This window comes from Carassius auratus, unplaced genomic scaffold (assembly GCF_003368295.1).
Source record: "Carassius auratus strain Wakin unplaced genomic scaffold, ASM336829v1 scaf_tig00216100, whole genome shotgun sequence".
In the NCBI taxonomy this organism is placed as follows: domain Eukaryota; kingdom Metazoa; phylum Chordata; class Actinopteri; order Cypriniformes; family Cyprinidae; genus Carassius; species Carassius auratus.
The window spans coordinates 44707-71723 of NW_020528409.1; the positions used below are offsets into that span (position 1 = coordinate 44707).

The following is a 27017-nucleotide window of genomic DNA, read 5'->3' on the forward strand; positions in this document are numbered from 1 at the left end:
GTTAAGTGGCCGAGTGGTTAAGGCGATGCGCTCAAGCTGGGGAACAATAGTCCGTCAAAGACGGGGAAGCAGGGAAGAACAGAGGGAAGGAAGAAAAAGAGAAGGGGAAGAAGAGAAAGAAAAAAGGAAGAAAAGAAAGGGTGAAATTACCCAGGTTCGAATCCAGCTAAAGACAACTTTTTGTAATATTGTTAATTGCTTTAAATAAATAATGTTTCAATGTTAATTAAATGTATATATGTGCTTTGTTTGATATTTTTTGTCATGAAAATGTAAGTACACGAATGGAAATGTGTTTTGTTATTATTAGTTATTTAGTTGTTGTTGTATTCATAATTTATTCTGATTAAGCATATAATTATTGCAGTTGTATTGATATTTATTCTGATTAAGGATTTTACATCTTACATTCAGGATCTTACATTTATTCGACACATTCAAATCTGTCATTTCTAATTAAAGATGAAAATATTCATATGCTGGAAAATGTCTGTGACAAATGACAAATGCAAATTATTTTTTGTAAACACGTTTTATTTTTTCAGTGTACTGATGAAATGGTTATATTAAAGTGCAAATTACAAAAAAATCTGTATTTTGCCAATTATTATTTTATTTTTACACTTATGCCAATAGAACAATAATAAATATTAAACAAATTACATTTTAAATAAGTTTTAAAACAACTTTAAATCAAAAGGGAAATAAAATGATTTTTTTTTTTAACTGAACAGTAATAAATATAAAATTAAATAAGTTTTCAAACAATAAATTAAAAAGGTAAATAAAACAGTAAATACAGTTTTAAATACAAACACAAATAAGTTAAATAGGTTTTTAAAAAGCAGTAAATAAAATATTAAATAATGTTCAACACAAATATTAACTATAGTGAACTATATTTAAACAACTATATACACACTACAATAAATAAAAATATATACATTATTTGGGAACAGTTCTCCGCATTTCCTCTAACCACTGTTCTTTTGTAACAGTTTCAGACTGTGGGCAGTATACTTTGCCCCTGTACTGGCTATGTCCTGTTGCACTGGTTTTGAAATGTCCGCATTTCTTGCAAGTGTTCGCCTCTACAGTTCTCTTGTAGGGTCTCTTAGGCATGGTTTGGGGATTGGCAGCTGGTTGTGAACTTGTGCCCTGCACAACTGTAGGATGTAACAGTGGCATCCCCTGAACCACTGGCATTCCCTGGACCATCGGGATTCCCTGAACCATTGGCATTCCCTGAACCATTGGCATCCTCTGGACCATTGGCATGCCCTGGACCATTTGCGTGCCCTGGACCATTGGCAGTCTTTGAGCCATTGGCATGCCCTGGCACACTGGCACACCCTGAAGCATTGGCACACCCGGGAAACCTGGTGCTGCAGGTATAAGTATATTGGGTACCTAGGGTACAACATAGTAGTCTGTGTTGGTGCCTTGGGTCTGAGAGGAGGTCGCCCAGTAGAGGTGTGCCTCTGTTTTGCCTGACCTGCTGTGCTCTCTGGTAGCTTGTACTGGTGCTGCTCCCCTGATTGTTCTGGCTCAGTCCGTAGGCGTTTGGCAGCCTGGAGAGGTTCCTGAGCTTCAGGGAGGGGCTGAGGCAACTGAATGCCCTGAATCAGCACAGACAGTTCCTGCTTTTTCTGTCTGTTGTTATACCACTGAATCAGGGTATTCTGGTTAACCTCCACCAGCTGCATTGAGGTTCCTCCCATCACCAAGCTGTTGCCCAGTACAAGCTGCCTTATCCTCCTGTAATCCTGGAGGATTAGAGACCATCTCGACAGCGTTCCCTTGCCTTTTCTCTTGGGGCTTGGGTGGGTATTGCAAAGCCTGATGAAGATGGTTTCCACCAGACGGCAACAGTCAGGCCACTGAGCAGGTGCGCTGCTTGCTCCCAGCACACTTCTGATGGTGCTCTCTACTCCTGGGGTTTTAGTGGGCCTCTTTGGTACTCTGAAGCGTCCACTCAACAGTCTCTTCTGGTGTCTAGCTGCATTCACCACCCGTTGCTTGTCCTGGTCAGCCAGGTTCTGCCAAAGTTCAACTATGGTGCTGGCTTCCTGATTGGTCAGGCTAAGGGCTGTGTGACCCCGGAGCTCCACCAGATATTCGGCCAGCTTGTCAACATGTTGGTATCCCGGAACATTTTGGTAGTCAACAGCCTATTAAGAAAACAAGCACAAATAATAATCACATTTGTTAAATGCCTAGTTCCATAACTAGTTCCATTGATGTGTTGCTCTTTAACACAATCTGTATAGTACAAAGCACTAACTAAATAAAACTGATTTGTTGCCTACTAATGACTTTAGTTTAAAATCTGAGCAAAGTCTGGATATAAAGCAGTAGCAAGAAGTATATGTTGATCAATCCTTATTTTAATTTAATGTAGTTTATTTGAAAGAAATAGAGAGGAGTGGCACTTACAGTCTCTTCATCGTCATCATCATCCTGACCAGCATCCTCTGGCTCTGAGGAGAGTGGTGAAACAGATGTTTCAGAGGGAAAAGGTGGCACAGCAGTCCCCGAGGGTCCAGGTGATGAAGGAGCAGGTGTAGGATCAGGGACCAGTGAAGGGGATGTGGAACCCAGTACAGCCGTGTCACTGCTGGTGACCACGGTGGAAGAACCCAGTGTCAGAGTGGAGGAGGGAGGTGACAGAACATCCTCGGGATCTGCAATTGTGTGATCCTCGCTGACATCACAGAAGCCCTCATCTTCATCTTGCTCCTCCACATTAAGTTCCTCGATGAGCTCTGCCGTCTCTTCAGAGTCTGGGTTCATGTCCTGCAGTGCCTGACCAGTCTGCTGGAATAGATACTGCACTCCAATGAGCTCACCTGGAATAAAAACAATGAATGGGAATTATATACAATTGCTGTGCAACATATTTGATACATAAGGCCTTTGTAGTTGTTCATATATTGTTATAGTGTGAGATCATGGAGATCATAGTACAGGAGAAAAAGAAAAAAAAGGCCATAAACCTATAACTGTGGGGCCAAAACAAAGAAATACAATACAATGATGACTGAGAAACATACAAATACAATTACTCAAATGTAACTCAAATGTAATTACTCAAATGTTACTACATGTAACTTGACTTTTCTAATCAAGTAAACCAAAGTAACTTCAGTACAGTAAATGGTCACCAAATATTACTAATAATAATCAAGTTATTCTTTCTAAAAATTAACTACTTTCTAATAAAAAAAGATTCCACAGCAAAATGACATGTGATTTATGAGATTAAGGTAGACGTTTGTACAATTATACTGAAAGGCCTTTTACTTGAAAGAAAATATCAATCAGATGACAGAGGGCATGTTTCAAGAAAAAAAAAGTTGATCAAGTTGATAGTTTATAGTTCAAAAATACAGATACAAAGTACACTGTATAGGCTTAAATAAAATATTGACTGAGACTACACGGGAATTGCAAGTTAATAAACAATAATAAATTATTTTACCGGTGTAACGTGCAGGGGGACAAAACGTGGGGACCACTTTCCTGCCAAACAGCTTTTCATAATTGCTGTTTACACAGTGAACAAGTTCTCCTGTGTAGCTGCGTAAAGCTGATGGCTCAGATGACATGGAAGCTGCCTCCCGATCCTGGTTCCACCTTTGTAGACCCTCCAACAAATAAATCTGAAAGTTCAGACTGTTTGCACTGGTCCCTGTAAACAGACAACAGTTTTTAGGCAATGTTAAACACACAGACACTTAAATGTTCTTTCTTTGCACATGCAGTGTGTGTTCGACAAATACATACCTGGGATGAAACGGTTAAGGTGTAAATGAAAGGATTCAAGAGAAGTGGAGCCTCTGGCACATCTGTAAGTCTTCAGAAGCACACCTCCCTTGGTTAGGCTCCCGGTCTCAGTATAGAGGGCAACACCAAGAGGGTCTTGGATACACTTGATGTGCTTCTTTTGGACACACCAGATGTGCTCCATCCTTTCTCGATCCAAGAGAGGAACACCCAGAGAGTTCTGTAAGCAGTTGTTCAAGGAGAAGGATGGTAGTCTCCTCTCCACGGGTCCTCCTCCGGCAATGTAGAGCCAGCTCCTCCCTGGTCAGATGCTTGTTTACATCTTCATCTGTCAGCGCAGGCCAACCCTGGGACATCAACAGCTCTCTCTTTGCTTTGCGAAGGATAGAGACGTCAGCTGCATCCCATTCAAAGATGCATGCTGATAGCCGTGTCATGAAAATGGGGTACAACTGATGGGCATCAGTTGTACACCCCAAGGCAATCCTGCGCATAAAATGCCAGATGTCCAAGCGTATCATGAGATCTGGCCAGCCCCTAAACCTGGTTTTCAGCTTGCTCTCGCTCACCTCACTGCAGCACCCACAGTCCACGTACAACACAGGAGGTGGATTTACACCAGCCTGCTGGTATCTTTTCACCAGACCGTCTACCATCATGTCAAGTCCTGCTCCTTCCTGGGCTGTCAGCACACTTATGAGCACCTGACCAAACTCGTTGCCAACAGAGGTAAGCCAGAGTCCCGTTCCCCTCGCTGTCCCAGCCAGCTTCTTGGTGATCTGTAATAAGAGATGATATGAAGCATGCTGTAAATATAAATCAAACATCACACCATGAAAAATACAGATACAGTGCCATGCTGGCATATAAACACCATTAATGAACAAATCCACAACTAACCTTTTTAGTAGAATCCATCTTCAAGACAGAGCCATAGGTGGATTTTATTCTGGCATGGATTTCATCCAGCCTGGTCAGAATGTCTTGGCTGTAAACGGTGAGCAACCACTTGCAGCTTGGCACCACCGTAGGCTCTGGGGGCTCCTGCACAGCAAAATCCCCAGTGTTAATTTAACACTCTTGATTGTGGACTCATATAAACACTGAAGCAGTGTTAAAAGTAACACTGAAGCAGAGTTGAAGTTAATGAGATAATTAAGAAGTTAATTGAGTTATGATTGACCATTATTGAAGACACCTGATGTTGAGAAAATCACAATTTGTGTGTCACCATTATAGTGGTCAATGTTTGATTTAGTTGGGATCTTGACCCTTCAGTTATTATCTTTAGATTTTATGTGGCTATGGTGACTGAATTTTATCATACAGACAGACCACAGCAAAGGCAATCATGTGTGCCATTGATTGTGATTTGAGCTATTTGTTATGGAGTGATCTGAATGCCTGAGTTTAAGTTTCTTTACTGCATACATACATTAAGTGAAAAAGAAAAGTAAGCAACTCAGCATCTCTGACATAGTATGACATGTTTTTAATAGTTAGTACTACGTAAAAAAAAAAGAAATCTTTTGTTTAGACACAGACATCAGGAATCAGCGTGAGCATCACAACAATGGTGACCATCAAAAAAGCATGTTGTAGCCAATAAAAACTCATCCATGGCTCCCATCATGCATTGCGGCATGAATAAATTATGAGCTGAACTGTCTTTTTAACTTTTTATTCTAACTATATTTTACTTTTGCTGTTTTTATGTTCATTTTTAGTATCTAGTTTTGTGATTTTCAGAGTTGGTGTGTTTATCTGAATATGCTGTTTGTCACCATTGTTGAGATTCATACGCTGATTATTGTTATCTGTGTGTGCCTAAAATTAAAAAAAAAAATCAGAATCACTTGCAAGAGATACCTACAAAATGTATAGAAAATACAGATTTTTTTTTCATTGTGGAATCAAAGCTGTGACAATCAATAATGGAAGCTTTACTTTGAGAAAACACTGTAAATGAGTTCAATGACTCATGTCAAACAACGATTACATTAAAACATAATCATCAACACGCAATGATTTTTGCTTTTGGTTTGACAAACAAACTTTAATAGTAAAAAGTTACAAGCCAAGATCCCAGCTAAATCAAACACTGACCACTATAATGGTGACACACAAATTGTGATTTTCTCGTTTGGTGATTCTGCTTGTTAACATCAGGTGTCCTCAATAATGCTTAATCATAACTCAATTAACTTCTTAATTATCTCATTAACTTCAACTCTGCTTCAGTGTTACTTTTAACACTGCTTCAGTGTTTATATGAGTCCACACTCAGAGTGTTAAATTAACACTGGGGAGTGTTAAATTAACACTGGGGATTTTGCTGTGTGGAAATTTACTGGCATCACCCCGGGTTGATTGAGGAAGTCAACACATTGGGTGGTGTACCGGGCCAGACGATGGAGCCACTGCTCGCTGTGGTTTTCACAAAGCTGCTTTATCACCCTAGTGGGACTATTGCCTAAGCCACGCTCACGCAAGAGCCTGATGACCCGCATATCACAGGCGTACCTTAGGAAAAGCAAAATCCACATATTCATATATTTTAGCTATTTAATTGTAAAGTATTTGCATACATACACACACGTGATGATAGGCTAACAACTGGATGAGGAATGAAAGTGCACTTACTTCCGCGTGAGGATGACCTGAAACTCAGAGCGATGGCCCAGATCTAGCTGTTGCAGGACAGTCTGACTCCAGGACACATGCGAGGCTCTACACTTTGTACAGATAAGGGTTTCTGTGACCATATTGTATGTTCTGTCAATGTCTAGAACCTGCCGTGCCCTTTTGTGCAGACCACCTCCTGTCAGCTGATGTTGTCCGCAGGCTGGATTGGGACAGAGAACCTTAACCCTCCACAGCTTGTATGGCATCCACAGCAGAAGAGTATGACAAAAGAATCTGTCTGGAGCTGGAGCCTGATTGTAAATAAGTGCTGGTTGTGGGGGGTAATACCAGAGCTGGAGGTCATCACGAAGTGCTGGCTTTCCTTTGGATCCAATTTTGAAAAGCCTTTTGCCAATCCACTTGTGATCCTCTGGTGGTATGGTCTCAGACCACAAATGAGGAAGTTGAACTACAGATGGACCTTGCAATAATGCCCCAGAAGGAGCAGTCTGTGATGGAAAAAAAGGAAGAAAAGTTCATTTTACTTTTTAATCAATTTTATTTGTATCCCTGATTACTTTCACATGAAATCATCATTGTATTACATGGTATTACAATGATTATTACGACAATGAAACTGATAACTTTACATTATACACGGAAGTCATCCAAAAAAAGGAACAAAATAATCCTGAAATCCTGTTGAATATGAAAAATAAAAGAATTCTGAGACTTTATAACCAATATCTATTTATTCTGACACATGAATGTTAACATCTATACACTGTTTATCATCAATAAATCAGTATCATGTAAACTCAATTGACATTATGACAATAGTTTGATTGTTGTTGTTTTTTTCAGCATGAATGTGTTTTAAGGAACTACTGGTTATAAAAGTAATATTCAATTTTCATGGCATGTAATCCTTTTTACATCTCCATTAAGTGTCTGGTAAAAGCTGATTTAATTACATTTTTGGACCAACAGAATATGAAATTACTTACAGAGACGATCCTGCATGGCTGAGCGGGATTGGACACATCTGCAGTGGCTCTGGGGACAGGGGTTGGAACTGTAGGATCTGGTGTCTGTACAATCATGAAGTAAAATAAAGATTTTGCAAATAGAACATTACAATAACTTAGTCGTCCTAGATTAAATCATACACTACAGTTGCAAAGTTTGAGGCCCAAATGTTTATAAAAGAAACCTATTCTGCTCACCAAGGTTGCATTTGATAAAAAATACAGTTAAAAACTAAAAAGATTTAAAAAACAATTTAAAGTTTAAAAATATGAAATGTAATTTATTTATACAGTGGCAAGAACCAATTTTCAGCATCATTACTCCAGTCTTCAGTGTTACATGATCCTTCAGAAACCATTCTATTGAACATAAACCTTCATTATTAGTTCAAACCGTGAAAATAGCTGATAATAAAACTGCATTACAATAAATAAAAATATATACATTATTTGGGAACAGTTCTCCGCATTTCCTCTAACCACTGTTCTTTTGTAACAGTTTCAGACTGTGGGCAGTATACTTTGCCCCTGTACTGGCTATGTCCTGTTGCACTGGTTTTGAAATGTCCGCATTTCTTGCAAGTGTTCGCCTCTACAGTTCTCTTGTAGGGTCTCTTAGGCATGGTTTGGGGATTGGCAGCTGGTTGTGAACTTGTGCCCTGCACAACTGTAGGATGTAACAGTGGCATCCCCTGAACCACTGGCATTCCCTGGACCATCGGGATTCCCTGAACCATTGGCATTCCCTGAACCATTGGCATCCTCTGGACCATTGGCATGCCCTGGACCATTTGCGTGCCCTGGACCATTGGCAGTCTTTGAGCCATTGGCATGCCCTGGCACACTGGCACACCCTGAAGCATTGGCACACCCGGGAAACCTGGTGCTGCAGGTATAAGTATATTGGGTACCTAGGGTACAACATAGTAGTCTGTGTTGGTGCCTTGGGTCTGAGAGGAGGTCGCCCAGTAGAGGTGTGCCTCTGTTTTGCCTGACCTGCTGTGCTCTCTGGTAGCTTGTACTGGTGCTGCTCCCCTGATTGTTCTGGCTCAGTCCGTAGGCGTTTGGCAGCCTGGAGAGGTTCCTGAGCTTCAGGGAGGGGCTGAGGCAACTGAATGCCCTGAATCAGCACAGACAGTTCCTGCTTTTTCTGTCTGTTGTTATACCACTGAATCAGGGTATTCTGGTTAACCTCCACCAGCTGCATTGAGGTTCCTCCCATCACCAAGCTGTTGCCCAGTACAAGCTGCCTTATCCTCCTGTAATCCTGGAGGATTAGAGACCATCTCGACAGCGTTCCCTTGCCTTTTCTCTTGGGGCTTGGGTGGGTATTGCAAAGCCTGATGAAGATGGTTTCCACCAGACGGCAACAGTCAGGCCACTGAGCAGGTGCGCTGCTTGCTCCCAGCACACTTCTGATGGTGCTCTCTACTCCTGGGGTTTTAGTGGGCCTCTTTGGTACTCTGAAGCGTCCACTCAACAGTCTCTTCTGGTGTCTAGCTGCATACACCACCCGTTGCTTGTCCTGGTCAGCCAGGTTCTGCCAAAGTTCAACTATGGTGCTGGCTTCCTGATTGGTCAGGCTAAGGGCTGTGTGACCCCGGAGCTCCACCAGATATTCGGCCAGCTTGTCAACATGTTGGTATCCCGGAACATTTTGGTAGTCAACAGCCTATTAAGAAAACAAGCACAAATAATAATCACATTTGTTAAATGCCTAGTTCCATAACTAGTTCCATTGATGTGTTGCTCTTTAACACAATCTGTATAGTACAAAGCACTAACTAAATAAAACTGATTTGTTGCCTACTAATGACTTTAGTTTAAAATCTGAGCAAAGTCTGGATATAAAGCAGTAGCAAGAAGTATATGTTGATCAATCCTTATTTTAATTTAATGTAGTTTATTTGAAAGAAATAGAGAGGAGTGGCACTTACAGTCTCTTCATCGTCATCATCATCCTGACCAGCATCCTCTGGCTCTGAGGAGAGTGGTGAAACAGATGTTTCAGAGGGAAAAGGTGGCACAGCAGTCCCCGAGGGTCCAGGTGATGAAGGAGCAGGTGTAGGATCAGGGACCAGTGAAGGGGATGTGGAACCCAGTACAGCCGTGTCACTGCTGGTGACCACGGTGGAAGAACCCAGTGTCAGAGTGGAGGAGGGAGGTGACAGAACATCCTCGGGATCTGCAATTGTGTGATCCTCGCTGACATCACAGAAGCCCTCATCTTCATCTTGCTCCTCCACATTAAGTTCCTCGATGAGCTCTGCCGTCTCTTCAGAGTCTGGGTTCATGTCCTGCAGTGCCTGACCAGTCTGCTGGAATAGATACTGCACTCCAATGAGCTCACCTGGAATAAAAACAATGAATGGGAATTATATACAATTGCTGTGCAACATATTTGATACATAAGGCCTTTGTAGTTGTTCATATATTGTTATAGTGTGAGATCATGGAGATCATAGTACAGGAGAAAAAGAAAAAAAAGGCCATAAACCTATAACTGTGGGGCCAAAACAAAGAAATACAATACAATGATGACTGAGAAACATACAAATACAATTACTCAAATGTAACTCAAATGTAATTACTCAAATGTTACTACATGTAACTTGACTTTTCTAATCAAGTAAACCAAAGTAACTTCAGTACAGTAAATGGTCACCAAATATTACTAATAATAATCAAGTTATTCTTTCTAAAAATTAACTACTTTCTAATAAAAAAAGATTCCACAGCAAAATGACATGTGATTTATGAGATTAAGGTAGACGTTTGTACAATTATACTGAAAGGCCTTTTACTTGAAAGAAAATATCAATCAGATGACAGAGGGCATGTTTCAAGAAAAAAAAAGTTGATCAAGTTGATAGTTTATAGTTCAAAAATACAGATACAAAGTACACTGTATAGGCTTAAATAAAATATTGACTGAGACTACACGGGAATTGCAAGTTAATAAACAATAATAAATTATTTTACCGGTGTAACGTGCAGGGGGACAAAACGTGGGGACCACTTTCCTGCCAAACAGCTTTTCATAATTGCTGTTTACACAGTGAACAAGTTCTCCTGTGTAGCTGCGTAAAGCTGATGGCTCAGATGACATGGAAGCTGCCTCCCGATCCTGGTTCCACCTTTGTAGACCCTCCAACAAATAAATCTGAAAGTTCAGACTGTTTGCACTGGTCCCTGTAAACAGACAACAGTTTTTAGGCAATGTTAAACACACAGACACTTAAATGTTCTTTCTTTGCACATGCAGTGTGTGTTCGACAAATACATACCTGGGATGAAACGGTTAAGGTGTAAATGAAAGGATTCAAGAGAAGTGGAGCCTCTGGCACATCTGTAAGTCTTCAGAAGCACACCTCCCTTGGTTAGGCTCCCGGTCTCAGTATAGAGGGCAACACCAAGAGGGTCTTGGATACACTTGATGTGCTTCTTTTGGACACACCAGATGTGCTCCATCCTTTCTCGATCCAAGAGAGGAACACCCAGAGAGTTCTGTAAGCAGTTGTTCAAGGAGAAGGATGGTAGTCTCCTCTCCACGGGTCCTCCTCCGGCAATGTAGAGCCAGCTCCTCCCTGGTCAGATGCTTGTTTACATCTTCATCTGTCAGCGCAGGCCAACCCTGGGACATCAACAGCTCTCTCTTTGCTTTGCGAAGGATAGAGACGTCAGCTGCATCCCATTCAAAGATGCATGCTGATAGCCGTGTCATGAAAATGGGGTACAACTGATGGGCATCAGTTGTACACCCCAAGGCAATCCTGCGCATAAAATGCCAGATGTCCAAGCGTATCATGAGATCTGGCCAGCCCCTAAACCTGGTTTTCAGCTTGCTCTCGCTCACCTCACTGCAGCACCCACAGTCCACGTACAACACAGGAGGTGGATTTACACCAGCCTGCTGGTATCTTTTCACCAGACCGTCTACCATCATGTCAAGTCCTGCTCCTTCCTGGGCTGTCAGCACACTTATGAGCACCTGACCAAACTCGTTGCCAACAGAGGTAAGCCAGAGTCCCGTTCCCCTCGCTGTCCCAGCCAGCTTCTTGGTGATCTGTAATAAGAGATGATATGAAGCATGCTGTAAATATAAATCAAACATCACACCATGAAAAATACAGATACAGTGCCATGCTGGCATATAAACACCATTAATGAACAAATCCACAACTAACCTTTTTAGTAGAATCCATCTTCAAGACAGAGCCATAGGTGGATTTTATTCTGGCATGGATTTCATCCAGCCTGGTCAGAATGTCTTGGCTGTAAACGGTGAGCAACCACTTGCAGCTTGGCACCACCGTAGGCTCTGGGGGCTCCTGCACAGCAAAATCCCCAGTGTTAATTTAACACTCTTGATTGTGGACTCATATAAACACTGAAGCAGTGTTAAAAGTAACACTGAAGCAGAGTTGAAGTTAATGAGATAATTAAGAAGTTAATTGAGTTATGATTGACCATTATTGAAGACACCTGATGTTGAGAAAATCACAATTTGTGTGTCACCATTATAGTGGTCAATGTTTGATTTAGTTGGGATCTTGACCCTTCAGTTATTATCTTTAGATTTTATGTGGCTATGGTGACTGAATTTTATCATACAGACAGACCACAGCAAAGGCAATCATGTGTGCCATTGATTGTGATTTGAGCTATTTGTTATGGAGTGATCTGAATGCCTGAGTTTAAGTTTCTTTACTGCATACATACATTAAGTGAAAAAGAAAAGTAAGCAACTCAGCATCTCTGACATAGTATGACATGTTTTTAATAGTTAGTACTACGTAAAAAAAAAAAGAAATCTTTTGTTTAGACACAGACATCAGGAATCAGCGTGAGCATCACAACAATGGTGACCATCAAAAAAGCATGTTGTAGCCAATAAAAACTCATCCATGGCTCCCATCATGCATTGCGGCATGAATAAATTATGAGCTGAACTGTCTTTTTAACTTTTTATTCTAACTATATTTTACTTTTGCTGTTTTTATGTTCATTTTTAGTATCTAGTTTTGTGATTTTCAGAGTTGGTGTGTTTATCTGAATATGCTGTTTGTCACCATTGTTGAGATTCATACGCTGATTATTGTTATCTGTGTGTGCCTAAAATTAAAAAAAAAAATCAGAATCACTTGCAAGAGATACCTACAAAATGTATAGAAAATACAGATTTTTTTTTCATTGTGGAATCAAAGCTGTGACAATCAATAATGGAAGCTTTACTTTGAGAAAACACTGTAAATGAGTTCAATGACTCATGTCAAACAACGATTACATTAAAACATAATCATCAACACGCAATGATTTTTGCTTTTGGTTTGACAAACAAACTTTAATAGTAAAAAGTTACAAGCCAAGATCCCAGCTAAATCAAACACTGACCACTATAATGGTGACACACAAATTGTGATTTTCTCGTTTGGTGATTCTGCTTGTTAACATCAGGTGTCCTCAATAATGCTTAATCATAACTCAATTAACTTCTTAATTATCTCATTAACTTCAACTCTGCTTCAGTGTTACTTTTAACACTGCTTCAGTGTTTATATGAGTCCACACTCAGAGTGTTAAATTAACACTGGGGAGTGTTAAATTAACACTGGGGATTTTGCTGTGTGGAAATTTACTGGCATCACCCCGGGTTGATTGAGGAAGTCAACACATTGGGTGGTGTACCGGGCCAGACGATGGAGCCACTGCTCGCTGTGGTTTTCACAAAGCTGCTTTATCACCCTAGTGGGACTATTGCCTAAGCCACGCTCACGCAAGAGCCTGATGACCCGCATATCACAGGCGTACCTTAGGAAAAGCAAAATCCACATATTCATATATTTTAGCTATTTAATTGTAAAGTATTTGCATACATACACACACGTGATGATAGGCTAACAACTGGATGAGGAATGAAAGTGCACTTACTTCCGCGTGAGGATGACCTGAAACTCAGAGCGATGGCCCAGATCTAGCTGTTGCAGGACAGTCTGACTCCAGGACACATGCGAGGCTCTACACTTTGTACAGATAAGGGTTTCTGTGACCATATTGTATGTTCTGTCAATGTCTAGAACCTGCCGTGCCCTTTTGTGCAGACCACCTCCTGTCAGCTGATGTTGTCCGCAGGCTGGATTGGGACAGAGAACCTTAACCCTCCACAGCTTGTATGGCATCCACAGCAGAAGAGTATGACAAAAGAATCTGTCTGGAGCTGGAGCCTGATTGTAAATAAGTGCTGGTTGTGGGGGGTAATACCAGAGCTGGAGGTCATCACGAAGTGCTGGCTTTCCTTTGGATCCAATTTTGAAAAGCCTTTTGCCAATCCACTTGTGATCCTCTGGTGGTATGGTCTCAGACCACAAATGAGGAAGTTGAACTACAGATGGACCTTGCAATAATGCCCCAGAAGGAGCAGTCTGTGATGGAAAAAAAGGAAGAAAAGTTCATTTTACTTTTTAATCAATTTTATTTGTATCCCTGATTACTTTCACATGAAATCATCATTGTATTACATGGTATTACAATGATTATTACGACAATGAAACTGATAACTTTACATTATACACGGAAGTCATCCAAAAAAAGGAACAAAATAATCCTGAAATCCTGTTGAATATGAAAAATAAAAGAATTCTGAGACTTTATAACCAATATCTATTTATTCTGACACATGAATGTTAACATCTATACACTGTTTATCATCAATAAATCAGTATCATGTAAACTCAATTGACATTATGACAATAGTTTGATTGTTGTTGTTTTTTTCAGCATGAATGTGTTTTAAGGAACTACTGGTTATAAAAGTAATATTCAATTTTCATGGCATGTAATCCTTTTTACATCTCCATTAAGTGTCTGGTAAAAGCTGATTTAATTACATTTTTGGACCAACAGAATATGAAATTACTTACAGAGACGATCCTGCATGGCTGAGCGGGATTGGACACATCTGCAGTGGCTCTGGGGACAGGGGTTGGAACTGTAGGATCTGGTGTCTGTACAATCATGAAGTAAAATAAAGATTTTGCAAATAGAACATTACAATAACTTAGTCGTCCTAGATTAAATCATACACTACAGTTGCAAAGTTTGAGGCCCAAATGTTTATAAAAGAAACCTATTCTGCTCACCAAGGTTGCATTTGATAAAAAATACAGTTAAAAACTAAAAAGATTTAAAAAACAATTTAAAGTTTAAAAATATGAAATGTAATTTATTTATACAGTGGCAAGAACCAATTTTCAGCATCATTACTCCAGTCTTCAGTGTTACATGATCCTTCAGAAACCATTCTATTGAACATAAACCTTCATTATTAGTTCAAACCGTGAAAATAGCTGATAATAAAACTGCATTACAGTGGTTGCCACACTTATGGTGTTGGGGAAAGCACACAAAGATGAAAATCAAGGGTAAATAATCTTTAATTAACCCACACAAAGGAAGGCAGTAACACATAGACCAAGACAAACTGAACAGACTAAAATTTAAGTAGACAGACCAATGAGGGACAAATGAGTAAATTAACTAGACACAGATTAACTGAATGACATAATCAAGGAGGAGACACAAACTAGGTTGAGGAACATGAGGAGAGAAAATACAAAAGTCCATAAATATGACAGGTGGTATTTTTCAGAATTAAGTTTGAAGAACAGCATTTATTTGAAATAGAAAAAAATTTGTAACATGATGTTGAATAGAAATCTTTTGTGACATTAAATGTCTGAGATTTTTTTTTATCAATTTAATGCCTCCTTTTTCAATAAAAGTAACACTATCTTAACATCAATAACTTTTGAATAGTAATTTATATGAAATCTATTTATAAAATATAACTTTTTTGTTTATTAATATATGGTTTTCTGTTATTAAAAAATAGTTTAAATAGTTTAATAATTTGTATAGAATGGAACGTGAAACGTGTCTTCATAGAGTACAATATAGATTATGCCATTACTTACAGAGACTGTAGTGCTTGGTCTAGAGGCACTAGACACTGCTGCGCTGGGCTGGTCTTCAGCCTGAGAAGTTCTCCTGGCCAAACTGAGATTTGGCTTTGCTGCAGCAATGTGAGACCCGGTAAATCTTGATTCGGTAAACTAAAAATGTGAGAAGACAGAATGTGTTATAATAGCAAGCATTACTATTTGTGTTAATATTACAATTTTAAGAAAATGCAGCATTTACTTGCAGGAAAAAAAAGAGCTTTAACACATGAGAAGTATTGAGAGAGATGCCATGAGGGACATGAGTCTAGCTCAGTTACCTTCAACAAAGGCAGAGCTCAGTTAGAGACAAAGAGGACAATCAAAGAGTAGAGCCCAGAGATGAAAGGGAGAAAGCAGGCAGGTTACAATCTTCATTTATTCTTGACCATGTGACTTAAACCAAAGCTGAGATATTCAAACCGACCAATCAGCAGACAACAGTTGCCCCACTGTACAAAAGGTGTGAAAATTAGCAGGTCTCAACCAGCATCTCATAGAATTATTGCTTTTTCTTTTTTTCTTCTTACTTTCTGAACTTCCTCGAATTTGAACTGAGCTCATACTTCAGTGCTACAAAAAAGCAATTCTTACCAATGAAAATTGTGTTGCAACTCTTGCTTCCACAGGTGCTGGGGCTTGGGCAGGGGATGAGGCTGGATGTCAGGCTGACTCTGCTCCATGACCTTCTTTGCTGTTTCAGCAGCATGAGGTTGTTCCACCACCTTTTGTGCTGGTCCAGTAACGTTTGACGCAATGGGCTGCTTAACACAACCAAAAAAATTAAATAAAAAATACATATAACAATTCAGAAAGAAAACATTTCAGTAAATAATATTAACAAAAAATACTTGCTACATTAATGTTACCTTTAGAGTGTGAAAACCACAGATGCATTTCAGCACACCTCCAAGCAAGGTTGTTTGGCCACGAGACAGCATCGGACATTTCTCAATCTGTAAGTATTATAACAAATGTAATGCACAATACAAGTGAGTCACTTAAAAGAGCATAAAATACTTTATTAAATTAATATATTAATTCATTCACTGATTAATGTCTAGGACACAAGTCAAACTTATCTTACATATAATGTTAGAGCTGGTATCTCTCTTTAAAGGAGACATTTCACACCTTCAGACCACCTATTCATTCACTGTCCCTTCCCCCTTCCCCCTCTCAAATCTCTGAGTCTCCCAGTACACAAAAGGTCTTTGATGTAACTTTTCATTAACAGTATGACATAAATCTCAAAATACCTGCAACATTACATAAACATAACACAACCATCACATTACACCATACCAATGAATGGGACCAGGTAAATGTTTGTAATGGAGCCTAATCTGTTGTTCTCTTATTCAAATACATTAAACAACTATACTAATAATGTTCGATTATGCAAGTCAACAAACACTTAAGTGTTTTTTTTTCTCTCTATCATGCAAAGGTAACAAACACTCACTCACCCTTTGATAGATCTCTTACCACTTTTTCTGTCTAGGAGCAGGCCTGTTACCTTCATTTGATGGCCAAATTCCTGTGCTGGCAAACTTTTTTAAACGCGAAATCCATTCAGCGTCCGACATAGCTTTATGTGATTTTTGTTGTTTGCCAGACATTTTTATTGACTTTGATGAAACAGTTTTGAAAGAACAATTAAAACAGTTAAAATTACACTAATAATAAAAAAATTGAATACAAAATTTTTTTTGCAATTAGATGATAATTTCTTAACTGTTGTCGTCGTCGGTAATATCGCCGTATTTAGTTTTAAAATGAAGTTTGGCTGTCCTCCGTAAAAATGATGCTGAGCTCCGCGGCAATGATACTCGTCGTAGGTCACGAACTTCAGTAATGAACTTTTTGACCCTTGACACACCTCCTGAGTACGATGTCATTCTTTCGTACACCTTCGGCACATTTCGGCAACTTGATTGACACCTGACTTGAAGAGCTGACCCCTCCACCTAGCGGTGATACGCGGAAACGTGCCGCCGGCATCCCCTTGCTCTATGATTGGCCAAATGTCACGAATGTCAAGAGAATGTTATGAATTGTGCTTTTTGATTGGCTGGAAATGTTAAGGTGCTTCGACGCGATTGGTCCAAATGTCATAGGGCTTCGATGCGATTGGCTGCGCAGTTCGACATTGCTCAACATTTCTGAAATTATGTCGGACTATCCTTCGCCATCTAGCGCTAGAAATCCATTGGGGTCTCTGTGACGGTCACGGGAAGACCGCACATTCAACATGGACTTTAATACACACACATACTCACAAACACACACAGAGACTGTTTAGTGATAAGAGTTTATTGTAATTATTGATCAGAGTGAATGGAATACCTGTAAATGATGTGTATTGTTCCCGTGTAGCATTTGTCCCGTGATTTTTAGAGTCCCGGTAGGAAACCATGGCAGGAATTATTGGTTCCGCTTAGGGTGGGAATCTACCATGTATTAATTGAGCGAGGGTTGTTTCAGGGGCAACGCGGCCGAGTTGTTGCTGTTATTTCCTGTTTAATGTGAATGATTTAATAACATCAAAGTAGATTTATTAATTATAACATCATGCCAATATGTTTCTTTTAGACGCTGTATATTTAGGTGAACATGTGTAAAGTGTTGTATGTGAGTTTGTCCCTCCCCATGGGGTAATGGTGCTGGCCACCAGTATAAATGTGAATGACTTTGTAATGGAAGGTAGTCTGTGTTTGTTGCTGCAGTGGAGAGTGTGGCCTGAGGGTTGTAGGTATTGTGGGTATTTTGTTTAGTTATTTTGAAATTGACCTTGTTGTTAAGGAAGTTATTTTTGGAAACTTTATTTTGCATTTGAAATTAATTTGGATTTTTCTTTTTGGTTAAGACTTTGTTCCTTCTATTTTTTGTCATGTTTAATTATATTATTGGGCTTGGATGATTGCCCTTTTGTAAGTTTAAATAAATATTTGTTTACATTTCAAAGTTGTGTATTCATACTGCCTCTGTTTAATTTGGCTACAAAATTTGTGGTGCCTATTAGTAGGCTGACCATTACACTGGTGTCAGAAGTGGGATAGCCAGAAGAGAGCAGTAGGGATTTTTTTTTTTTTTTGTTTGTTTTATTTTTAACTCTCCACTGCAGTCAACAGTGGCATAGTGTTGGCTCAGAATGGCTCCTAAAAAGGTGCGGACGGATCAAGCTGAGGTGGAGGAACCCGGTAGAGCTGTTGGGGAAGGTGATGTTAGTGAAGTGGAACTGGGGAGCGTCACTGAGGATGTCTCACTCGCAGAGTTGAGAGACCTGTTCCGTTCACATTTCGCACAGCAGCAGGCTCGAGACCATCGCCTGGAGCAAGAGGCTGACCGACAAGATGCTCGGTGGAGAGCAATGCAGCATCAGTTCTCTCTTCTGCAGCAGGAAGTGCATGTAAGGACGACACCAGATCTACGGCCTGGTAGTGATATTCAGACTGGCCTTTTATCACAACCAACAGTCCAGCGAGTGCCCTCAGTGTTACGGGATACATCAGTCAGCCGACAGATGGAATCACCAGCTGCATCTCCACTGGAAGGCCAAGGCCAGAGTCCATTGAGAATTGAGAGAGAGCCACACCTGCAACGACTGAGTGAAACAGATGACGTAGAGCATTATTTAGCTACTTTTGAACGAATAGCGATGGCGTGTCGGTGGCCAACAACCGACTGGGCAATTAGGTTAGTGCCCCTCTTGTCGGGCAAGGCTAGGGCTGCATATGTATATATGGACATGGTAGACTCACTTGATTATGACAAACTCAAAGCAGCCATTCTTGCTAAGTATGACATAAATGCAGAGACTTATCGGCTTCAGTTCCGGTCAACAGAAGTGAAGGAGAATGAAACCCCAAAAGAGTTGTATGCCAGACTAAAAGAAAACTATGCCAAGTGGGTGCAGCCACAGCATCATACTAAGGAGGAGATTGGGGAGACAGTCATTTTGGAGCAGTTTTTGCGCATGTTGGCCCCTGATCTGCAAGTATGGATTAAGGAAAGAGGCCCTGTCTCTGCTGCAGAAGCCGCCAACTTAGCAGACACCTTTGTGGCAGCGCGACGCAAGACTCAACCATGGACATTCAAGCGTTGGAAGGGGAGTAAAGATTCCAACAAGTTCCAACACTCCTTCCCCACTACAGTAAGAGCCATCCATGAAGGTAAGTCTGTGAGTGATAAGGTTTGTTCGGCCAAACAAAGCCCTGGTTTGAAATTTGGTGTGAATAGGAGTTTGATATGTTACCATTGTGGACAAGAAGGTCACAAACAGTCAAGGTGCCCTAGTAATGCTTCTACCCAGGTCAATATGTGTACATTTCCAAGATCTAGCGGTGTAGTAACCCCAGTTATATTGCCTTGTGTTGACGTAGTTCTTAATGGACAAAAGGTTAGAGCACTGGTAGACACAGGAAGTATGCAATCACTGGTGCGTTCAGATTTGGTCTCTGTAGATATGGGGAGTCACACTTCTATAGCACAGATTTGTTGTGTTCATGGAGAAGAAAGGCAGTACCCCACTGTAGGTGTTCAAGTTAATGTACGCGGGCAGGCTTATATATTGGAGGTAGGTGTAGTGGATGGTTTGCCGTATCCAATGATTTTGGGCAGAGACTTGCCTGTTCTAGTAGACCTACTCAGAGATGACAATGAAAGCATGATGATAAAAGATTGCAGTGTAGCTTTGACCCGGGCTAAGGCTCAGAAACAAAATGCAGATAGTCAGTCCTTGAGTATGTTACCTTACTTTGGAGTAGATTTGGAAGCTCATCCAGGTAAGTCGAGGAAACCTAAAAGACAAAAAAGATTAGAGAAACTTCGTTTTACTGTGACGCATTGTGAGGAACCTAGTGTAGAACAAGGGATGGCTCCAGTAGACATACCTCAGGGGATTGGATTGTGGCAGCAAGAGGATTCAGTGATTGGTTCACTATATAGGCAGGCTCAGGAAGAGGGACAAGATAAGAACTCTACCGCAGGTGGTTTAGGGAATTTGATGTTTGTTAAAGATGGTGTGTTGTATAAGGGGAAGGGGATAGAGGCTCGCATAGTAGTCCCTCAGAAGGCAAAGGAGATGGTGCTTGAATTGGGCCATTCTATTCCCTGGGCTGGCCATTTAGGAAGGCAGAAGACTTCAGCTCGGATTAGCCGACATTTTTTCTGGCCAAATATGAATAAAGATGTGGCAGAATTTTGTAGAACTTGTCCTCAGTGTCAGAAGACTTCCGGTAGAGGTCCCCCTAGAGCCCCATTAGAGTCACTTCCCGTAGTTGGTGTGCCTTTTGAACAGTTGGGTATGGATGTGGTAGGGCCATTAGAACGAAGCAAAACTGGAAATCGCTTTATGTTGGTTATGACCGATTATGCAACAAGGTACCCAGAGGTTTTCCCTCTTAAGACAGTCAAGGCTAGGACCATTGCAATATGCCTTATGCAGTTGTTCTCCCGAATGGGTTTTCCTAAAACTATCTTGACTGATCAAGGTTCCAACTTCATGTCTAAGCTTTTACGACAGGTGTACCGCTTGTTGGGTATTAAGGGCATAAGAACCACACCTTACCACCCACAGACTGACGGTTTGACAGAGAGGTTTAATCAGACACTTAAACAAATGCTGCGGAAGTATGTGAGTGAATCTGGAGCTGACTGGGATCAGTGGATTCCCTATTTACTATTTGCTTACCGGGAGGTCCCTCAATCTTCTACTGGCTTTTCACCTTTTGAATTGTTATATGGCCGGGAGGTGCGAGGTCCCTTGGCTCTATTGAAGGAGTGCTGGATGGGAGGCCAGGAGGCTCCAGAGACTCAACATGTCCTTTCTTATGTTCTTCAAATGCGAGAGAGGCTGAAGAGCATGACTCAGCTAGCCCAGTCAAACTTAGCTCAAGCACAACAACGTCAGCGAAAATATTATGATCAAAAGACCAAAGTAAGAAGTTTTGAGACTGGAGAAAGGGTGTTGGTAATGTTACCCAGCGATACCAGCAAATTGCTCGCTAAATGGCAGGGACCTTTTGAAGTGGTCCGTAAGCTTGGACCTACTACGTATGAGGTTGCCAACTTGGGGAAGAGGCGCTCAAGTCGAGTACTGCATGTTAATTTGCTTAAGAAATGGCATGAGAGACTGCCTCAAGTGGCTGGTGTGTGTTTGATTCGTCAGGTGGAGGATGAAGATGAGGTGGAGGAGCAATATTTACCCCGGCCGGTAGTAGCCACAGTTGACCTCAATCATCTTTCCCCCCTTCAACAGTCACAGCTTCAGAAGATTTGTCACCCAGGGGTGTGCCAAGAGAAACCTGGACGCACCACACTGATTCATCACAACATCACATTACATGAAGCGGCTGCCAATCGACGGAAGAGCTACCGTATCCCTGAACGGTTATTACCAGCATTGAAGGAACAGGTGAATCAAATGCTAGCCATGGGTATTATTGAACCTTCTAGCAGTGAGTGGTGTAGCCCTGTAGTCTTAGTTCCAAAAAAAGATGGAACCCTACGCTTTTGTGTGGACTTCAGTTATTTAAATTCAGTTTCCAAATTTGACTCCTACCCTACTCCGCGAATTGATGATTTGATTGACCATCTTGGAAGGGCTAGGTGGCTGACCACACTTGATTTATGCAAAGGCTACTGGCAAGTCCCTTTGAGTGACACTGCAAAAGAGCTGACAGCCTTTAAGACCCCCTGGGGGCTCTTCCATTTTTGTACTATGCCGTTTGGACTGCATGGGGCACCAGCGACATTCCAAAGGTTAATGGACCAAGTGCTAGGTGGGCTGGAAGGATACGCAGCAGCTTATTTGGATGATGTCATTATCTTCAGTTCATCTTGGGAAGAACATCTTGAGCATCTCAAAGTGGTGTTTCATCGTATTCAATCAGCTGGTCTTACTATCAATCCCCGTAAATGTGCCATAGCAAAGAAGGAAACTGAATACCTAGGATATGTTATCGGTGGTGGTGTCATTAGACCACAGATACAAAAGATGCAGGCAATTCAAGACTGTTCCCTGCCCCAAACGAAAACTCAAGTGAGAGCATTCCTGGGTATGGCTGGGTGGTATAGGCGCTTTGTGCCTAATTTTGCGGTTCGAGCAGCACCTTTAACTGATCTGACACGGAAGACCTGTCCTGTCCAAATTCAGTGGACTGAGGAGGCAAAGCATGCCTTCCAGGACATTAAAAATGCCCTATGCAATGATCCTGTGCTGTCTTGTCCTAATTTTGAAGAACTTTTTGTTTTGCAGACTGATGCTTCTAATACTGGCATTGGGGCAGTGCTGTTGCAAGGGGCACTGGGAGATAGACATCCAGTGGCCTATATAAGTCGCAAGTTGTATCCCAGGGAGGTGAGATACTCCACCGTTGAGAAGGAGTGCTTGGCCGTTAAATGGGCCCTGGACACGTTCAGGTACTACCTTCTTGGCCGGGAGTTCCTCCTTGAAACTGACCACCGGCCACTGCAATGGATGGATCGAATGAGAGACTCAAATGCACGAATCACTCGATGGTATCTATCTATGCAACCTTATCGTTTTATTGTCCAACATGTTCCAGGAAAGAGTAATGCTACAGCGGACTTTCTTTCTCGCCTGCCGGCTTGAAAATGGGTGGAGGGGAGTGTGACGGTCACGGGAAGACCGCACATTCAACATGGACTTTAATACACACACATACTCACAAACACACACAGAGACTGTTTAGTGATAAGAGTTTATTGTAATTATTGATCAGAGTGAATGGAATACCTGTAAATGATGTGTATTGTTCCCGTGTAGCATTTGTCCCGTGATTTTTAGAGTCCCGGTAGGAAACCATGGCAGGAATTATTGGTTCCGCTTAGGGTGGGAATCTACCATGTATTAATTGAGCGAGGGGGTTTCAGGGGCAACGCGGCCTAGTTGTTGCTGTTATTTCCTGTTTAATGTGAATGATTTAATAACATCAAAGTAGATTTATTAATTATAACATCATGCCAATATGTTTCTTTTAGACGCTGTATATTTAGGTGAACATGTGTAAAGTGTTGTATGTGAGTTTGTCCCTCCCCATGGGGTAATGGTGCTGGCCACCAGTATAAATGTGAATGACTTTGTAATGGAAGGTAGTCTGTGTTTGTTGCTGCAGTGGAGAGTGTGGCCTGAGGGTTGTAGGTATTGTGGGTATTTTGTTTAGTTATTTTGAAATTGACCTTGTTGTTAAGGAAGTTATTTTTGGAAACTTTATTTTGCATTTGAAATTAATTTGGATTTTTCTTTTTGGTTAAGACTTTGTTCCTTCTATTTTTTGTCATGTTTAATTATATTATTGGGCTTGGATGATTGCCCTTTTGCAAGTTTAAATAAATATTTGTTTACATTTCAAAGTTGTGTATTCATACTGCCTCTGTTTAATTTGGCTACAAAATTTGTGGTGCCTATTAGTAGGCTGACCATTACAGTCTCCCTGCGCAGGTTCGAATCCTACCGACTACGCTGTTTGCTGAAGGCCATGAGGAAAAGCGTCCATGAATTTTTCAAGGTCCTCCCACTGATTTGCAAAATGTCCAGTCCCTCTTCGATGGACCAACACGCCGCTGGTGCTTCATGTATTCGGGCTCCAGTGGTTAACCTGGGTGAGCCAGTGGTACGCCATGATCGTATAGTGGTTAGTACTCTGCGTTGTGGCTGCAGCAACCCCGGTTCAAATCCAGGTCATAGATTTTTCAGGTTCGAACCCTGCAGACTACGGGAGGGCTTTGCAGTATTGCTTTAGCTTTCTGTGATGGTAATTGTGCCTTCTATGGTCCTTTGCCCTTTTGTCCTAACTGCTTCTAGCTTTCATCCCATGACACCTGCGTCTCTTCTGGGCTTACGGCCATACCAACCTGAAGGCGCTAGAGAGCTACAGGAAGTGTTGGCTGCAGTTTGGAGAGGAAGGCTCTCTCCATTTTGTTTTTACAGTTTGTGTTTGTTTGTAAGTTGTTTTTGGACCTTAGTTCAGTTTTTTGTGTGTTTTTCAGTTTTAAACCACCTAACAGCAGCTTTTTGCTGGCTGGAGGGTGGTTTCTTTGTTTTTGTTTTTTTTTTCTCTTAAAATGGACGAATTAATGGATCACGACACAGGACCGGCTGGAGAGACACAGATGGCAAACAACACTGGACTGGTTGGAGAGAGACGCATGGCAAACGATACTGGATTTGGCGGAGAGACACGATCGGTAAATGACACTGGACTGGGAAATCGACTACTGGGAATGGAAATAACCAAGGCACGATGGAAAAATTTCTTGAAAGAAAATATCTAAAGGAGGCTACAGTGATTGTGAACGTAGAGAATGTGATCGAGGTGAGAGCAGAGGATATCATCAAGACTGTATCAAAACAATGTGGACATGGGAAAATCCTGGCACTAAGGCCAAGACAAGGAAAAGAATATGAATTAACAACAGAGAAAGAAGAAACATGTGACAAACTGATTGATAAACTGATGATAAAAGGAGTGAACTGTGAGGTAAAAAATTTGCAAAACAGAGATTATGTTGTTTCCTTCATGTACCTGCCAGTCTATATTGATGACAAAGAAATTATAGGTAAATTGGAAGGATGGGGAGTTAATCCCATTTCACAGATAAAAAGAAGAGTTTACCCGGGCACTAACATAGAAGACGGAACAAGGTTCCTAAAAGTGAGATTCCCCAAAGATGTAGCATCGTTGCCATATAGCACAAAGCTGGAAACAGCAGAAGGGCAGCAGTATTTTAGGGTAATGCACAGCCATCAGGTGAAGACCTGTAGGCTGTGCATGAGCCCTGGACACCCGCTGAAAGACTGCCCAGATTTTAAGTGCCGGAAGTGCGAGGAGAGGGGACATTTTGCAAGAGATTGCAATACTGTCAGATGCCCAGGGTGTCAAGAAGTTTTAAATAAATGTGAATGTTGGATGGAAAGAGAGGAAGGAGGTATGGAACTTCAGTTGGACGGACAGGTGCATGAAGGAAACAGTGAGGTGGAAAGAGAAACTGATGAAGGACAAGAGGAAGACGGATTGCAACAAGAAGAAATAGAAGGAGGAGCGAGCAACAGAGAGGAAGAAGGAGAAAAAGTAAATGATGCAGACAAGGAGCATACAACAGAACAGGACACCCAATGGACGGAAATGGAAATATCGGACAGTTTTAGATGGTGTGGACGGAGATGGACATGGAATGGATGATCAAAACAAAGAAATGGACAGTTGAGAAGAGACAAGGATCGATAACATGGAAAAAGACAGAGAGGGGAGAGGACAAATAAGAAGGCAAACATTAAAGGTAAAACCAAATGTGGAAAATGCTAGAAAAAGATAATGACAATGGGCGGAGTGAAAATTGTAAACAGATATGAAGTGTTAAGAGGGTTGGAGGGAGAAGATGGAAAGTAATGTTTGTTATGTATTTATTTTTCTTATTAACGGTTTTAAGTTGCGTTACTTTTAATGCAAGGGGACTGATGGACATGGGTACATTTGAAAAAGTGAAGGAAAAATGCCAAGGCGAAGATGTTATTGTTTTACAAGAAACAAATTGGAAAGAGAGTGTGATGGAGGACTATAAAAAGAAATGGCAAGGGGATATTTTATATAACAATGGGGATGGAAGGCTTGGAAGAGGAGTGACTTTTTAATAAGAAAAGATGTTTTTAATTCAAGTAGGGTAGTGTATAAAGATAAGATGGGGAAATGTATGGTGGTTGAAGTAAATTGTGAAGGACGCGAACTGATTTTATTCAATGTACATGCGCCAACAGAGGAGAAGGAAAAGAAAGATTTTTTTTTTATGTTTTAAGAAATATCATAAACAGGTATATGGAAATAATAATGATATGGGATTTTAACACAGTTTTTAGTAAACAAGACATGGCAGAAGGAATGGTTTTTAAAAATGACAAGGGGAGAAAAGAATTAAAAGCATTAATGGGAGAAAATGATATCATCGATGTGTGGAGAGAAAGAAATGAATAGATAAAAGATTTTTCAAGGAGGCAAATAGTGGGGCAGTTTGTGTGTGAAACAAGAATAGACTTTATTTTATGTACAAGAAATGTGGAGAATTTTATAAAAAAGATTAAGTATGAAGAAACAAGTTTTAGCGATAACAAGTTTTTATTTTTTAAAGTAGACTGGAGTAAAGTGCAAAGAGGGCCGGGAGTCTGGATTTTAAATACAGAGGTTTTAAAGAATGAAGATTATGTTTTAAGTCTAAAGGAGATCATTGAAAAGAAAAAAGAAAATGAAATGTAAATTGGGGATAAGCGAATGTGGTGGGAGAACGTGAAATATCTGGTAAAAAAGTTTACAATGACATATTGCAAATTAATTAACAAATGTAAGAAAAATAAGGAAGAGAGCTAGACAAATCTTAAATAAGGAACTGGATAAGGCAGAAAAAGCATAGAGAAAATAAAAGAATAGAAGGTAGACTGAAGGAAATGGAAGAGGAGAAATATGAAGCTGCAAGATTAAGAAGCAAAGCAAAATATACAGTGGAGGGGGAGAAGTGCACAACATTTTTCTTTGATTTAGACAAAAGAAGAGGGAAAGCAGACATG

The 27017-nt window shown here is 40.7% G+C and overlaps 4 protein-coding genes across 4 annotated transcripts; 1 reads left to right on the forward strand and 3 right to left on the reverse strand.

The window, feature by feature from the left end:
• Positions 1-829: 829 nt before the first annotated feature.
• LOC113097065 (uncharacterized) lies at positions 830-4875 on the reverse strand. The gene is made up of 5 exons (XM_026262295.1): positions 4687-4875; positions 3787-4565; positions 3482-3691; positions 2437-2849; positions 830-2171 (listed from the first exon to the last, which is right to left on the reverse strand). The coding sequence occupies exons 2-5, from the start codon at positions 3968-3970 to the stop codon at positions 1092-1094; spliced, it is 1887 nt and encodes a 628-aa protein (XP_026118080.1). The 5' UTR covers positions 3971-4565; positions 4687-4875; the 3' UTR covers positions 830-1091.
• A 1217-nt stretch (positions 4876-6092) lies between these two features.
• Positions 6093-7529, reverse strand: LOC113097064 (uncharacterized). Its single transcript, XM_026262294.1, has 3 exons — positions 7419-7529; positions 6430-6920; positions 6093-6309 (listed from the first exon to the last, which is right to left on the reverse strand). Exons 1-3 carry the CDS (start codon positions 7512-7514, stop codon positions 6099-6101), a joined length of 798 nt encoding a protein of 265 aa, XP_026118079.1. The 5' UTR covers positions 7515-7529; the 3' UTR covers positions 6093-6098.
• A 349-nt stretch (positions 7530-7878) lies between these two features.
• LOC113097066 (uncharacterized) lies at positions 7879-11815 on the reverse strand. Its single transcript, XM_026262297.1, has 5 exons — positions 11627-11815; positions 10727-11505; positions 10422-10631; positions 9377-9789; positions 7879-9111 (listed from the first exon to the last, which is right to left on the reverse strand). Exons 2-5 carry the CDS (start codon positions 10908-10910, stop codon positions 8032-8034), a joined length of 1887 nt encoding a protein of 628 aa, XP_026118082.1. The 5' UTR covers positions 10911-11505; positions 11627-11815; the 3' UTR covers positions 7879-8031.
• Positions 11816-17636: 5821 nt separating this feature from the next.
• On the forward strand, positions 17637-22806 carry LOC113097063 (uncharacterized). The gene is made up of 2 exons (XM_026262293.1): positions 17637-19611; positions 22698-22806. The coding sequence occupies exons 1-2, from the start codon at positions 18591-18593 to the stop codon at positions 22700-22702; spliced, it is 1026 nt and encodes a 341-aa protein (XP_026118078.1). The 5' UTR covers positions 17637-18590; the 3' UTR covers positions 22703-22806.
• The last annotated feature ends 4211 nt before the right edge of the window (positions 22807-27017 follow it).

Bases quoted from the DNA above. Each gene is read 5' to 3' on its own strand.
- LOC113097066 (XM_026262297.1), bottom strand. From the start codon at position 10,910: ATGGAGCACATCTGGTGTGTCCAAAAGAAGCACATCAAGTGTATCCAA. The intron at 10,632-10,726 runs GTATGTATTTGT...GTCTGTTTACAG, and splicing joins CCTTAACCGTTTCATCCCAG to GGACCAGTGCAAACAGTCTG. The intron at 9,790-10,421 runs GTAAAATAATTT...TTTTTATTCCAG, and splicing joins TCCCCCTGCACGTTACACCG to GTGAGCTCATTGGAGTGCAG.
- LOC113097064 (XM_026262294.1), bottom strand. From the start codon at position 7,514: ATGATTGTACAGACACCAGATCCTACAGTTCCAACCCCTGTCCCCAGA. The intron at 6,921-7,418 runs GTAAGTAATTTC...TTTCCATCACAG, and splicing joins AGCCATGCAGGATCGTCTCT to ACTGCTCCTTCTGGGGCATT. The intron at 6,310-6,429 runs GTAAGTGCACTT...GCTTTTCCTAAG, and splicing joins CAGGTCATCCTCACGCGGAA to GTACGCCTGTGATATGCGGG.
- LOC113097065 (XM_026262295.1), bottom strand. From the start codon at position 3,970: ATGGAGCACATCTGGTGTGTCCAAAAGAAGCACATCAAGTGTATCCAA. The intron at 3,692-3,786 runs GTATGTATTTGT...GTCTGTTTACAG, and splicing joins CCTTAACCGTTTCATCCCAG to GGACCAGTGCAAACAGTCTG. The intron at 2,172-2,436 runs GTAAGTGCCACT...TTTTCTTAATAG, and splicing joins ATGATGACGATGAAGAGACT to GCTGTTGACTACCAAAATGT.
- LOC113097063 (XM_026262293.1), top strand. From the start codon at position 18,591: ATGGCTCCTAAAAAGGTGCGGACGGATCAAGCTGAGGTGGAGGAACCC.